Below are 15,237 nucleotides of genomic sequence, written 5' to 3' on the forward strand. Positions count from 1 at the left end.
ATCTGCAATTTATCGAGAGTGGGTACTGCTTAATCTGATTGTACCATAAGTACGATAAACTTACGTTAACTAGGGACGACAATTTCAGCGAGCGATTCTCCTTGTCCACCTAACTCTTTTCACCCCTCCACCACCATCTAAAAATATAGGATATATTTCTTACCTTCACCTTCAGCGGGCGTTTCACCTTCCGCCGCCTCTCCTTCCGCTCCTTCACCACCTTCACCGCCCTCAACTTCCACCCCTTCTATGCCCTCAGGATCGGGCGGTATGGGATCGCCATTCTCATCGAAGGCGTGTTCTTCTTCAGCTGTTTCGTCAAGGGGTGGAAGACTCTGAAAAAGTGAATTGATTTATTAGTTTAAAATACAATGACACTTTCTTTTGAAATTTTCCCAAATAATTCTACGTAGTCTCTAAAACTCGAAAAACGACGGATGACGCAAATTTGTTCGAGTTACGGAAATATTCGAGTTATGGAGATATTCCAGCTATGGAGATTTTCCTTTTTCTATGCATTGAAAAACGTCAACGTGGCAAATACCCTGAAGGTCTGCAAAAGTCAAAGAAAGCTCAAAATAGAAGGTATGATTGACAAAAAAGTGAAAAATCTCTATATGGTATACCTGGTCATAAAAATCGGACGCTTCTGCACCCATCTGCAATTCAATATCTTCTGGATCATCTCCTGCGATACTTCCCGAAGTCGATTTCTTTAAACTTTGTAAAGGTGTCGCAAGCTTACTGCCGATTGATCTAAAAAATGAATTTATAACATTTAACCCTTTAAGTGCCAATTTCGAGTATACTAGACATGAGGGCGAAACCCTCCTACATGAGGGCGAAACCCTCCTGTAATGCCCTGTTTGAGTTAGAAATCGCCATTTTTGGTCTAACTCGTAGGAATTGGATTGGGTTTCATGGTCAAGCCAAAAAAAGTGAGTCTTTCCTGCGAGATTTTAAGCCAAAAAGTCAAAAAAATGTCATCAACCCAAATTTTTTTCTATGTATTCCTTATATGGTAGAGAACATTTCTGCCATGTTTCAAGTCCATAGCTTTCCTAGATCAAAAGTTATGCAATGCTGGTGGAAAACACCCCCCCCCCCTTGAGAATAGGAACCCCGAAAAAGCCTGATAGTAATAAGGTTATTGGTAAAAGTAATGTTCTTCGGCTAGGACGGAAATTGGTTGTTTTTTTACACATCAATTTAGCAAATTTTTTTGGACGGGAGAACTTTTGCAATTGAACTTTGATAATGAAATAACAAAATGATTAATATCGGGTAAGATCCTGCAAGATCTTGTCATATGTCAGATCTTGAAAGTTCGTACCAAGATCTTGCCAAGAGAATCTAAGAGCTTGGATAATATTGGATCTTACAAGACCTTACAAGATTTTCAAAGAAAAAGGAAGACTTGAGCAAAATTAGAAAATGTTTTAAAGATATTGACTAGAAAATCATTGACTATCTAAGACATTACTTATCTACTACATTAAATTTAACTGGCTTTACCTTATAGGTGTGGAGATTTGTTCAATCAATGATTTCTTGTTACTACCAGTCGCACTTCTAGCACGAGATGCTGGTTGAGATCCTCCAAAGAGTTCATCTTCAGGGTATAATTCTTCATCTAGAATCTCTGCCACATCTCCACCTAAATAAAAACAGATCCGTGACATTCCATCAACGAAACATCCAACCCGGGGTCCACTTAAAGCTTTTTTATAGAGTTGATGGCGCGATTAAGTGGCCCGGTAGTATAATGGTAATAATGCTTTTGCTAAGGCAGACTGTAAAATTGTCCGCCAGATTTTATTTGTTTTTAGAAGGTAAAAAAAAATGAAGCAATGTTTTTATTTGAAAAAAAGGGATTCAAAATCTGTTATTGATGTTTGTTTCTCATTTTTAATTATATTTTTCAAATTTAAGTAGCTTTTTTGTTATTGGAATTTCAAACATTTTTTTCAAAATGGCAACCTCGTCAAATACTCCCAGTCTGCTTAACTGGACACAGCGTCATAAAAAATTATAAGAAAGCAAAGTTCAGCCAGAAGTAGACTCTAGTTTACGAAACATCCAACTGTTGGTAATTGTGCATTTAAAAAATAAATGGAATAGTTCAACTCTGACTAAAATACAGTATTCGTTCACTACGTTAAAACTGTCAATACAAGACCGGTAATGTTTTTCGAACCTAGAGCGATATGAAGGGTTTTTTCATGGCCAATAATTTTCTATCTTGTCTCGGTCTAAAGCTTCATGATATTCATGACGTAATCTTTCATACGGAAGCACCCGAGATAACCCGGAACTAGGTGCAAAATAACAAAAGACTAGTGGCAAATTTTGCCACTAGTTCCGGATTATTTCGTGTGCTTCCGTATAAAAGATTACATCATGAATATCATGAATATGATGGAAATTAGTCCCCGAGGAATTTCGACAATTTAAAGACCTTAAAGAATTTAAAGGAAAAAATTAAGCATTGGAAATCAACGTTATGCCCATGTAAAAATTGTAAAGTCAACATTGACAGTGTCGAATTTATTCAAGATGTAATATTTTTTGTGGTAAATAGGTTAGGATTTGTATTACCTTAAAGATGTTGTCAATGTGTCAACAATAAACATCAATCGTCAGTAGCTTAGGCAAAGGGGGGGACAAAATTTGTGCAGGAGAGCAGGTTTTTATGACACTTTAATACACCGTTTAGTAGTGTCGACTGCGCACGCGTACAAACAATTTTCCATTGTTTTGATTTTAATGATCGCGGGAAACTACGGGGGAGAGCGTAAAAAAACGGTAGGTAAAAATTTGGTTTTCATAAGGAAACTCAGCAGAAAAACGGTAGGTAAAGAACTCCTTTTAATCATAACTTCTTTTCCTGTTGATGAATTTTTGCGAAATTTTCAGGAGAGATCCATAAAATTATCATTGATATCGTGTTCAAATATATAAGTCATTCTTTTTAAAGGAAAGAAAAAAATTGACAATGTTTACATTACTCTAACCTTCCACAGTACTAAAGTGCGCATTTCCACGGTGGAGGAGGCGAGACTGCTAAACGGTGTATTATCTATCTATAATATAAGAAGATATTACTGTGTCATAAAGATCTGCTCTCCTACACAAATTTTGTCCCCCCCCCTCTTTGTCTACGCTACTGCTGGTGATTGTTGTTTATTGTTGGCACATTGACAATAGCTTTAAGCTAACACAAGTCCTAACCTATTTACCACAAAAAATATTACATCTTGAATAAATCCGACATTATAAATGTTAATTTTACAATTTCTACCTGGGTATAACGTTGATTTCCAATGCTTAATTTTTCCTTTAAATTCTTTAGGTCTTTAAGTTGTCTACGCTACTGGTCACAAACAAACAAACAAACAAACAAACAAACAAACAAACAAACAAACCTTCTTGACTTAACAGAGGAGTTTTCTCTGGTGAACCTTTCTGAGACATCAACTTCTTGAATGGCGTGACCGGTTCTGATCCTGAAAAACTTTTCTTCCGAGGTGTAGCTTGTACCGATTCGCTAGCTTTTATGCTTGGTGATTTTTCTTTAATCGATCCTAAACGGCTTGTAGCTGATGTGATCGAGCGACGTCGTGATATAGAAGCACGGCGACTCGAACCAGGATTGGATACAATGTGATGATGTATAGTACTTGAATGTTCGATGGTGCCTAAACTCATTTTGGCTGGTGTTGGTAATATATCAATTTTTTGACTGGTTCGCGAATAGATACTTTGTCTTGAAGGTGTGGCCAACAATGACTGTAGTCTTGAACCTGCTCTGGACGGTGGTCGAGAGTTCAAACCACTTATCAAGGATCCTGCTCTTTGGCTTAGGGCAATAGATCCAGCCTTTGAGCCTGGGATAAGGGAGCCGGCTCTCGACCCAGCAAAAGAGCCTTTTCTTGATCCTTGTTGTTGGGAGCCAGCCACAGAAAGTGCTCTTGATCCAGCAACGGACCCTACCCTTGAGCCTGCTACCGATGGAGGAGCAAGCGATCCTCTTCTTGATCCAGCAAAAGATCCTGCCTGTGAAGCGGCAGGAGAGGGAGCTCGGGACGGTGTCTTTAGAATTGACTTCCGGGACGGGGTTTTGTGGCCCGACCCTAATTCTTCCATCCCCTCAGGGACGAAAGTGACGGATTTGACAACTGAACCAATTACTGATGCGGCTTTAGAAACAGCTTTTGTACCAATTTTTGAGCCTGCTTTTGAGCCTGTTGCGTCACCCTCGAAGCCTTTGTTATCGATTCCTGAATAAAAAACAGTATTAATCCATTTATATGTATTCATGATATTAATTCATGACGTAATCTTTTAAACGGAAGCTTCATAAACAGTTGTAAACACCCGGTCTTTTTAGGATGCTTCCGTATAAAACATTACGTCATGAATATCACGCATGCTTGATGCTTGTTGATTATAATGTAATAGCTTGATGCGAAACGAAATGAAGCCATTCTATTGGTTAGGAGTGACGTAAAACTTGAATTAAACCAATAGAACCGCTCCATTTCGAAACGAAACCGTAGCGTGTGAACGTGGTCACAGTCTGATCTCCAATACTCGAACACTCAAGGGGAGGGGACCCAAATTTGTTCGAGTTATGGAAATTTCGAGATATGGATTAAAGTTTATAAGGCATTGTTAACTGAGACATTCAAGTTATAGAGGTTAGAGTTAAAAGAAACTCCACTGTATTATAACGAACGACATTTTTTAGTGAATGGCGTTATGAGAAAATTTCGTGATTTTCATGACAAGAGAAAAGTGTTTTTATGGTATTGTGATAAGGTAAGTATTGGAATTCAATAGAGGTGATATAAACGAATCTAATATCGTTGCCCTCCAATTTAAAATGGGTCAACAATTTTAATTTTAGAAGTAGTTTTCTAAAACTTTTCAAGCTATGGGGAAAATCTTTGACTAGATTTCTTTTTTTAAGAAACAAAATCCTTACCTCCGCCCTTGCTACCTCCACCCTTGCAACCTGATGCACTTTTCGCTGCTTGGCTACCCGCCACAGGTGGTGCATCTCCGCCACCTCCGACAGGCGTGATGACTTGGAAATAGGCTTCTTCAGGTACTTGAAACCTTAACAAGGATTTAACGATAGCTGTTCCAATGAGAAATTCGTTTCCGAACATATGTTCTTCTTTAACGGAGAAAGTAAGAGGTGGACAGTAACGGTCTTCTATCGGAAGCATCTACGAAAAAAAAAAACAGTACACCTTATCGGAGAAAATGATGTCGAGGGAAAGTGACGAAAATTTTGACGGGTGACGAAATTTTCCTCCGACGAAAAAAAACCCCGACTACATAAAACTGCGACATTTTATTTTCCCCGATAAGGTCTCTTATTACACGAATATTACCAGTCATTTTATTTTCGGGCCAATCCTTTCTTCCAGCCCAAAGCTTAATCTTCCCAAAAGCTCATCTACCCTCGCAAAGAAGGTGGAATTTTGAGCCTATAGATTCTTTTTCCCTCGTCCTAGAACGTGCCAATTTGAAAAAGACGTGTTTTTCAATAAGGGAATGATTCGAAAAATACAGCACTTGAACAGTAGGGCCTCTGTTGAAGATTTTTGAAGTCTTTTTTGACAACGGCATCAAGTTTTGATACAGTATCACTAAAATAGGACCTTTCTTGTTCAAAATTTCTTTGTCACCTGTCCAAATTACATGTATTTTACAGAACGACCAAAATTTACTCCTTTATCTTGTTTAGGTCCAAATCTTTTTTATTGATAGGTGGAGAAGTGTTATGTTTCTGAAATTTTGACCGGTTTCAAAGATATTTTTCTCTTTTTCTGTCTTGTTTAGTAGCAATAAGTAAGTAAGGAATAAAAATAAATATTACAAAAATCATAAATCAAAATATCTTAACCCTTCGATGATGAATTTCATGCCTCATAAATATAATACAAGACATTATAAACTGAATAATACCTAGAGGTAATAAAAAATACAAAGGATGTTGAAAACACAAGAACGCCGTTCCAAACGCAAATAAACGCATCAAAGAACCAAAGAACGATCTAACGCCGTCAATGAAGCATGAGTTGTCTGGTGAAACAGTATCGAATAAGAGCACCTTGCCAGCAGACTGTGCTTGAAAATACATCCAAGCTTTCGAAAACATGTGTGAGGTCAAATAGACTACTTGACCAAGATACGATTGAATATTGATGTAGCCAGGAATCAATAGATTAGCAAAGCTGAATAAAGTCATACTCAATGCCGTAGCGTAACAAATGAAACTATTTTCCTGAAATACCTGCCATCGAATAAAGATTGCCATTAATATGTAAATAGCGGTTGAAGACAAGACGTTCATCCATGATAGAGAATCAACTTTCCAGTGAAAAAATGAGACAGCATACATAGCTATTAAACTGACCATAGTATTACAAGCATATCTGATGACACCGTATGATACACATAGAGAAATGATATCAACATGTAGGAGTTCCCTCCATTTCATTATCTGATGGTCGTGAAAGACCTCGTCTTCAGTTTCTTCGTTGGTTATACTCTTATTGGGGACATTGAGTCTCCTCGACAGCTGTTGACTCTTTTGTATTGGCATTGAGTCAACATTTTCCGAATTTTCAATAATTTTTAATGATTGCACCTCTTTTACATCAAATTTTACAATCGTTTTTGGATGAGATTCAATAGCTTGATGAGTAGTTTTGCATTGCCTTCCTTGAGAAATCTGATCCAAGTTTTCCGCCTCTTTTGGACATTCAATATCTGAATAAGTAGTTTTACATTGACTTCCTTCAGGAATCTCATTCAAATTTGCCACCGCTTCGAACTTGCTTTTCATTTTATCTAACTCCTGCGATGAATTTTTCAATCTAAACCAAATATAAACATACAGGCAAAGTATGATCAATACAATAAAGACATGCGTTGCATTGTACTTATCAATTTTCCATGAGCCTATGTGCAGGTGAATCCAGGAAAAGAATACAGGGACACCAGGGCCTAAAGTGTAACCAATAGAATAACCGATCTCATTCCAACCAAGAATTTGTATTAATTCATTGTCTTTGTAACATCGTTTAAACTCTCCTGGAAAAAAAAGAGAAGTTGAAGTTCAATACATAACCCGGTGTATTCGTGATGATAAATATACTGGCTAAACGAAAAAAGTTTTTTCTACTAGATATATCATATACTTTAACCGGATTAAATTTCGCGAAATTTTCTGGATTTAATTTCGCGAGTCAGAATTTTGAAATATTTCGCGTGGATTTAATTTCGTGAATAAGCCAGAAAACAGCTGAAAATAGCCATTTTTTTGCCATAAATGGAGACTTGGAACTAGTTTCTCCGCCAAAAATACAATTTTAAAAGTTTTGTGGTGGATTTAATTTCGCGAATCAGGAATCTCGCGCGTGTTCGCGAGTTTTAATTTCGCGAAAATGGCAAAAATTCGCGAAATCGCGAAATTTAATCTTGCGAAAATTAATCCGATTAAAGTAGAAGCTTTATTGTATAGTAGTGGTATCTCTATTATACAGAACCTATATAGAAATATAGAGGTTTGATCAGACTCGTCCAGCTGTGGACTTTGGAAGGTTTTGAATAGCGAGGTTTAGTCAAGGTTAGTCAGAAAATTATAACTTTAAAATCCTAGCCACGCACAATAACTGGCTAAAGTCATAAAGCTTTATGTGCTATCTAAGAGAGTACAATTTTTATAGGCAGTATGTTAAGAAAAGAGGCCTTTGTTCATTTTTATGTTCTGATTCTACTATCCTGTGTAGAGATCTCCAACTTCTCACAGACCCAGTAGGATTTTTTCAGCCAGTGGTAGGGATAAAAATAACTGACTGAAACTCAATGAGGGTTGATATTCCAATATATTTTTATGGCTTTCTTTTGTTTAAAAGAAAAAATAGCATAATATTTTGCAATGAGGATTGGTTTATTTGATTACTTTCAGCAGGGACAGCAATTTGAGAGTAATTTTCCGACGGGACGATATTTTGGAAATTTTTTTCCAGTGGGAAGGGAACCCAGTGGGTCTGTGAGAAGGGGGTGCAGAGATCATCAACTTAGGTTAAAGCCTATTTTCACTTGAGAAGGAGTATGTCTTGACTTATTCAGAAATAAATTGAAAAGTCTCACCACTAAAAGCTACTTGTAGAGATTCATTCAGTCCGCAAATAAATCGACCAACAATAATCATCAAGATATGATACGGTAGCCCATACATTAGATTCCCAATAACAGATGCCCATAGGTTCACCAAAACTACCAATCTCAAATTCCTAGTCCGGTCTGTATATCGTCCGATGAAAATACCACCCAATATTTGACCAATAGCGTTGAACATCTCAGCAATACTAAAATACATGCGTGTTTGATCCAACTCGAATTTGAAACGGTCTTGTATGTAGTATAGCATGACCACTGAGACCGCGCTCGTTTCCAGGCCAGCCAAGAAGAGTAGGAAACATGATATGTAAGCGTTTCTATCACGATTTCTTTTCCATTGTTGATATTCTGTAGTGTTTTCCATATTTTTCTGTGTTTTTATTTTTAATATGAGAAGCCAGTTTTATGGCAACCTTTATATTACACACTTTTTTATAGGAACAAACTATATTAAGGATTCGACAGCCAAAAAATTGAGAAATTAAAAACATTTTAAGACATTCTAAAAGAGCAAATTTCTTAAGAAATTGCACAAAAATACTCAGAAAATATGTTAAGAACATTTGTAGACTCAAAACTCAAAAACTTAAGAACATCCGAAAGCCTCAAGAAACGTAAAATTAACTACAATTCTCACGAAAATCGAGCACGAAAATCCGAGATTTGAAATTGTCAATTCATGATATGGCACCACTGGAGAGTCTTCTGAGAACTTTGAAAATTTTCCACCCAATACTTCACTTAAACAATAGAAAAAGTGACGTATTGGGTGGAAAAAATGAGCCAGAAAAGTTGCATAATTTCGTGAAGTCATTGCAGTGGTGCATATCATGATAATACGTGGCTCTTTTAGTTTATAAAAATATTTACAGTAGAGCCTCTATAACTCGAACACGCACGGGGATCACAAGTTTGTTCGAATTAACGAAATTTCGACTTATGGAGAAAGGTTTATAAGGCATTGTTAACTAAAGGGACCATAAAGCTTGTTCGAGTTAAGGAGACATTCGAGTTATAGAGAAAGGTTTATAAGGCATTGTTAACTAAAGGGACCATAAAGCTTGTTCGAGTTAAGGAGACATTCGAGTTATAGAGAAAGGTTTATAAGGCATTGTTAACTAAAGGGACCATAAAGCTGGTTCGAGTTAAGGAGACATTCGAGTTAAAGAGGTTCGAGTTATAGAGGTTCGAGTTAAAGAGGCTCCACTGTAGCTCTTTCGAACTCATGAAACGAATCTTTGGACCAAATGGCTATCCTTAAACCAATAAAAACTTCCAACGTTTATCTAATCTTTCAAATGAATATTTTCAGTTAGTTTCTACTCCTTGTTTGCTTATCAAATTATATTTGCTACAAAGCATGTAATTGGTTTATTTTCTTAGCGTTTGCATCAAAAAAGCTTACTGATTATTATCTTTTTTTTCTGCGGTTAAGAAAATCGAATTCAAATTAGCTCAGACATTTGTTTTTAATTTGTTTTGAAGTCATAAACATGCTTTTTTTTATAAGAATGGTGTAAATCTATTTTATCATTAATATTCTTAACTTTTTTGAGAAAATCATCCTAGAATATAATATTCTTAAAACATTCTTAGGTTAGGATCCTAATTCAGACTAGATCTGCCATTTAGTACATACGTCTCAAACATAAAATGACATTTTTGTGAAAAGAGTGAGCCTTACTTGGGGGTAATTGGCAATTTATAATCGAAAATGCTCTAAAAATGGAATTCTTAGCTTGAGTAGCAAAATTCCACGATGGTGATATTCTTAGCATTAGTCTTAATCTTTTGGCCATTTTCATCATGGATATTCTTATTAAAAAAGCGTGTATTCAATCAACCGAACGTACAGAAATTATCAAAGATAATACCGTTAGCCTGTACCAAACACACGAAGTAAGATTTGTTAGCGTTAGAAAATCATTCCTAGCTAATACACCTTTTCGACCGTAGTCGCGCGGTCAGGCACGTGCCACTTAATTATTTAATTTTCCTACTAAACTTGATCCAATCCTTTTTTGACATATTTTTATATTGTCTATCGGCGCGAAAAAAGGACTGGGACGGTTTTAGTGGGATAAAGCGGTCAAAAAAATGCCCGCGCGGCAATTGGCGGCTACGGTCGAAAAGGTGTATACTTAGACAACCAACCAATTTATTTTGATAACTGCACAATAAAATAGTGGTGATTGTAGTCTAGAAACCTAAGATAGTTTGATTTTGATGGTAAGTTGTGACTGAATAACAGTATTCCAAGGCAACCTGAAAATCCGCAAATCTAAAAAATCTTTAAAGGGCCGAAAACGCTATATTACCATTAGCCATGTGTCCTAGCCGTGGAGGGAAAGAAAGGTCCTATTCCGAAGAGTATACAATTTCCCCCAGAAAGCCTCTTCTACACTTTACAGATCATCTAAATAATGACGCAATGTTTCGAGCTCCAACCTAGTCTGAATCGCAGACCTCTACAAAACCACAGGTAGTATAGGTCTGCTTAATGATCTACTAACCGCTTTCCGGTTCGCAAAGGAAATCTTGGCGAGTAATTTGATTGACATTGATGTGCGCGGAAAAACGATCGTTTCGAACGTTTTCAATGGAATGTTTACATTTGAAATTCGAATCCCAGACCAGAAAAACAAAACAGAAAAAAGATTAAAAAACAATCTGATGCGCGCATTATGTACAGTCTGTAGATTTATTTTTGACTTTTGTTTTTATAAGATATCTGGTCTGTAAATTTATCAAAACTTTGCCATCAGCTCTTCGGTCGAAGCTCAAAAAATACAAATATGAACACAAAAGTGAAAGAAAACAACCAGAAACACTCCAATCTCTACAAAGAATTGAAGCTAAGTACCTGAAAAGATACAAAGGCCACACAGTATTAAAAAGTGAAATGCCAAAGCTGAAGAAAAGTTCTTTGTTTGTTTTAACATTTAAAGGCCCTGTTGAAGGAACAACAACACTCCCTTTTGTAGAAGTAATGTCAGAAATATTCAATATGACCCCCAAAATGTACTGTATATACATAACTAGAATGAATACCTTGAAATAATCTGCAACATATCTGTAGAACTGACAAAACAATTATATGGAGCCAAAGTGATAAACGAATCCAGTGTGGTAAAAAATTATACACTCATGCAAGTCCAAATTAAAGCATCAAAATGTAGTTTTATGAAGCAAAATTTTGTTGGTGCACACAGAAGATACATCAGGGCACTTAAATTCAATAAATCTACTTTCTCATCTTTTACAAAATCTCCACATTAAACAAGAAAGGAGGAAGAAAAACAAGCAAACTTCCTTCCGCCTACTTTTTTTTCAAAATCCAAATATATTTTCCAATCTATGATTTGGTGCCTCACAGAAAATTTAAACATTACGTAATGTTATATTTGTAGACACTCGCCAGCTAAAAATGTCTTTAGCCGTATATCGGCTAAAGGCGGCAAATCTCTGGACAAAGGAAATATAGCTTATTAAGCATCCTCTATAAGGAGCACAAATCCGTTAGTGGATGCCAGCAGCCTAGCTCCAACCCTGACCCTAACTGATAAGATCGAAATAATCAAAAATCGAAAATATCGAAAAGGTCAATAAGGAAGAATAAAAAAAGTCCACTTTTGGTCATCCACAACCCCGACCGAAAAGTGACTGAAACACCCCTACTGATTCATTCCCAATTGTTTATCACGGGAATTAACTACATGTGGTCTAAAAGTACGACAAATTACGCATGCATGTTAATGCAGAAGTCTGATTTTTTAAGGGCTCTGACCATAGTCCAAAAATTGATTTTGGTATTTGAACATAAAAGTTATATTTCATGTTCCTTAACACTTTTAACAAAGAATTGCCTTTATAAATTGCTTCTTAATCGAATCCCTTAAGAGTAATTAAGAATTTAATTGCAAAAATGACTGAATTAGTTCGTATGAACTTTAAAAAGATGTTAATAATATGTTGCATCACCCTCTTTTACAAAAAGTGTTTAGTTTTAATGGGTAATTAACTTTTTTGTTTCAAAATTTCTTTACACTGTCCGCAAAGAATTGAACTATTTTAAATTTTGCGGAAAATTTTTCTAAAAAGATGTGTCAAAAGTTATGACTGTTTTTTTAAGGAAAATCCAGATGAAAAATTGATGAAAAACCACTATTTTGAAGATTTCGAGACAAAGAAGCATTTACAAAATTTTTCCGCAAAAATTTTTATTGTTCGGTAAAAGATACACCATCTACTGCGAAAAATGTTTCAAAATGTTTTTTCTTCGCCGAAACTAAGCTCTTCAAAGTTGAAATACTCTTCCTCGCAAAAGTCTTCATTTTCTTCTTCATCAAATTTTTTCAATGCAATTTTTGAATTTTCAGATTCAGGAATAGTTTGTCTAATAGAAAATGTATAACATGCCATAGTTTTGTTGGTTACATCAGTCAGAAAACACATTTTAAACACGGCAATTATGAAAAATTCACTATGGTCAGAGCCCTTAAGGGCTCTGACCATAGTCCAAAAATTGATTTTGATATTTGAACATAAAAGTTATATTTCAGGTTCCTTAACACTTTTAACAAAGAATTGCCTTTATAAATTGCTTCTTAATCGAATCCCTTAAGAGTAATTAAGAATTTAATTGCAAAAATGACGTTATGAACTTTAAAAAGATGTTAATAATATGTTGCATCACCCTCTTTTACAAAAAGTGCTTAGTTTTAATAGGTAATTAACTTTTTTGTTTCAATGAAAAACCACTATTTTGAAGATTTCGAGACAAAGAAGCATTTACAAAAATTTTCCGCAAAAATTTTTATTGTTCGGTAAAAGATACACCATCTACTACGAAAAATTTTTCAAAATGTTTTTTCTTCACCGAAACTAAGCTCTTCAAAGTTGAAATACTCTTCCTCGCAAAAGTCTTCATTTTCTTCTTCATCAAATTTTTTCAATGCAATTTTTGAATTTTCAGATTCAGGAATAGTTTGTCTAACAGAAAATGTATAACATGCCATAGTTTTGTTGGTTACATCAGTCAGAAAACACATTTTAAACACGGCAACTATGAAAAATTCACTATGGTCAGAGCCCTTAATTCTTCAGAATGGGACCTTTCTCTGACTGCGTGTGAAAACGGGCTTAGTTAGCTAGGCTATGGTGATTGTATTGCTAATATGTATCTTTGAGTAAAAAATCAGAAAAATCTAAATAAATCTCCAGAAAATCCAAAAAACCTGGTCTTCTCGGCATAGTTCCGGAATTTTTGACCGAAAAACAACTTTTTAATCGAAAATGGAACTTTTTTGGAACACATTTTGGGTATTGCCATCTTGTAAATCGGTGCAAAAAGTCAGAAAAAAAACTAACGAGACGATCTCGGGAAAAACTGGTATCAGATTAAAAAAAGGGACCAACGGACAAAGGATTAATAATAATAATAAAAATAATAACATATGTTTTAAGTGGCATGCTCCGAAATATTCAAAAGCTTTTAGGCAGCTGGAGAATTGTTTCCACGAAGGGCCACTATGAACAGAACAAGAAGGAAGGAGATCCAAAAACTTGTAACTCTTACCAATTCAAATTTATTGTATGGTTCTTCAAAATTGGGATTCTTTTTCACTGATTCAATGATAGGAGATGCAACACCTTTTCCAACACAGTCCACAAACACTTGTGGTTTTTCTACCGTCTTGTAAAAACTGATCGGTTTTAATTCGCGAACACCCCAAAATAAAACCTGAAGAAAAAGAAATCATGAGAAAAAACATTTAAGTGACGGATCGGCGGTTGGATAGGGAAGGTTAATGATTTATGAGAGAAAAAGAAGGAAAAGGATGATCCCGCCGATATGGACGGCATGCCTATCCTGGGATGGTTACATCATCTAGGTAAGGGAAATCATAGCGCTTACCAGACACTGTTGACCTTGAGTTTGCGACACAACAAACTCATGGCGTATCGGCGACATTACTCGAACAAGCGTGGGAGAACCATTGATTTCCAAGCTTGAAGGGCTAGACTGGAGACTCCTTGATGGGAAATGAAGCCATTGATTTCCCATCCAGAACGCCCGCGTGTAGTTTTTACACAAACACCAGATTGAAAGTAAAATATATCGCTAGATTTAAAAAAATGAAGTCCTCAAAAACAAAGGAACTGCTAGATACAATCCGTCGTCATGATCGCAGCGCGTTTTGAATGGGAAATAAGTAGCTTCACTTTATTTTTCTTGCCTGGGAAATGTTAGAGATTCTACTCTAGCCGCTTCCGGGCCTTAAACTCAATGGGAAGAATGGCTTCTTTCTTGAGTGCTCATTCATTTGAGCGGGAGAAGATAACTAATACAAAAGCAGGATTTCCCAATCTGTTTACCTCAATCGTGCCCTTTTTACGCCGGCCTTTATTGGCGTTATTTTTAGGCTGTGGCGGAATAAGAGCCGGCGTAAAAGTGGCTGGCGTTAAATTAGGGCCGGCGTAAAAAGGGCCGATAAGGTAATACAAAAGCAGGATTTGCCAAAGTGTTTACCTCAATCGTGCGCATTTCCATAACCGGCTGAATGTTGAGCGGCACAATAAAATACACGATTTCATATTCGTCAATTTCTTGTATTGCTTCTTCTAAAGGAATGTTTGATTTGTTTTCTTCCACTAAAAAGGAGGAAAAACAGACCCAGCTGGCACACAACGTTGTTTCAACATTCATCTAACGTTATATGGACGTTGTGAACGTTAGATGGACGTTGAAACAACGTTGTGTGCCAGCTGGGGAGTTGGAAACCACCCGTGTGAAAAAGAATAATTTTCTGACCCGGCTGCAGACTTCGTTAATAGTTGATACATTAGTATTCAGGGCTTACTTCATACTGTTTGTACATAAAAGTTATCTTTAAAGTTCTATTTCTATGATTATAAGTGATCAAAAATAACAAAAAAAGTTTTTTTCCCGGCTGGCCGCATGAGTGTTTTTTTCCTTGAACCGCATTCCGGAAACACTACATTTTTTTATTTTCGCCTTATGTAACAATATTT

At 36.1% G+C, this 15,237-nt stretch overlaps 2 protein-coding genes across 2 annotated transcripts in view; both read right to left on the minus strand.

Annotated features, from left to right (window-relative positions):
• The window catches only part of LOC136797792 (otoferlin-like), a 141,836-nt gene that overhangs the window by 28,569 nt on the left and 98,030 nt on the right, over positions 1-15,237 (minus strand). Inside the window, exons 31-37 of the mRNA XM_067054377.1 lie at positions 14,735-14,856; positions 13,781-13,945; positions 4,988-5,234; positions 3,426-4,280; positions 1,516-1,657; positions 627-756; positions 164-335 (exon numbers count right to left, since the gene is read on the minus strand). Coding sequence (XP_066910478.1) covers positions 164-335; positions 627-756; positions 1,516-1,657; positions 3,426-4,280; positions 4,988-5,234; positions 13,781-13,945; positions 14,735-14,856 — 1,833 coding nt within the window. The remainder of the gene's footprint in view (positions 1-163; positions 336-626; positions 757-1,515; positions 1,658-3,425; positions 4,281-4,987; positions 5,235-13,780; positions 13,946-14,734; positions 14,857-15,237) is intronic.
• LOC136797829 (uncharacterized) lies at positions 5,841-8,649 on the minus strand. The gene is made up of 2 exons (XM_067054412.1): positions 8,173-8,649; positions 5,841-7,110 (listed from the first exon to the last, which is right to left on the minus strand). The coding sequence occupies exons 1-2, from the start codon at positions 8,564-8,566 to the stop codon at positions 5,903-5,905; spliced, it is 1,602 nt and encodes a 533-aa protein (XP_066910513.1). The 5' UTR covers positions 8,567-8,649; the 3' UTR covers positions 5,841-5,902.

This window comes from Clytia hemisphaerica, unplaced genomic scaffold (assembly GCF_902728285.1).
Source record: "Clytia hemisphaerica strain Z4C2 unplaced genomic scaffold, Clytia hemisphaerica genome assembly, whole genome shotgun sequence".
NCBI classification, from domain to species: Eukaryota; Metazoa; Cnidaria; class Hydrozoa; order Leptothecata; family Clytiidae; genus Clytia; species Clytia hemisphaerica.

Excerpts from the sequence above, each read along its gene's own strand:
- LOC136797829 (XM_067054412.1), bottom strand. The coding sequence starts at position 8,566 with ATGGAAAACACTACAGAATATCAACAATGGAAAAGAAATCGTGATAGA. Across the intron at positions 7,111-8,172 it reads TCTACAAGTAGCTTTTAGTG|GAGAGTTTAAACGATGTTAC; the intron begins GTGAGACTTTTC and ends TTTTTTTTCCAG.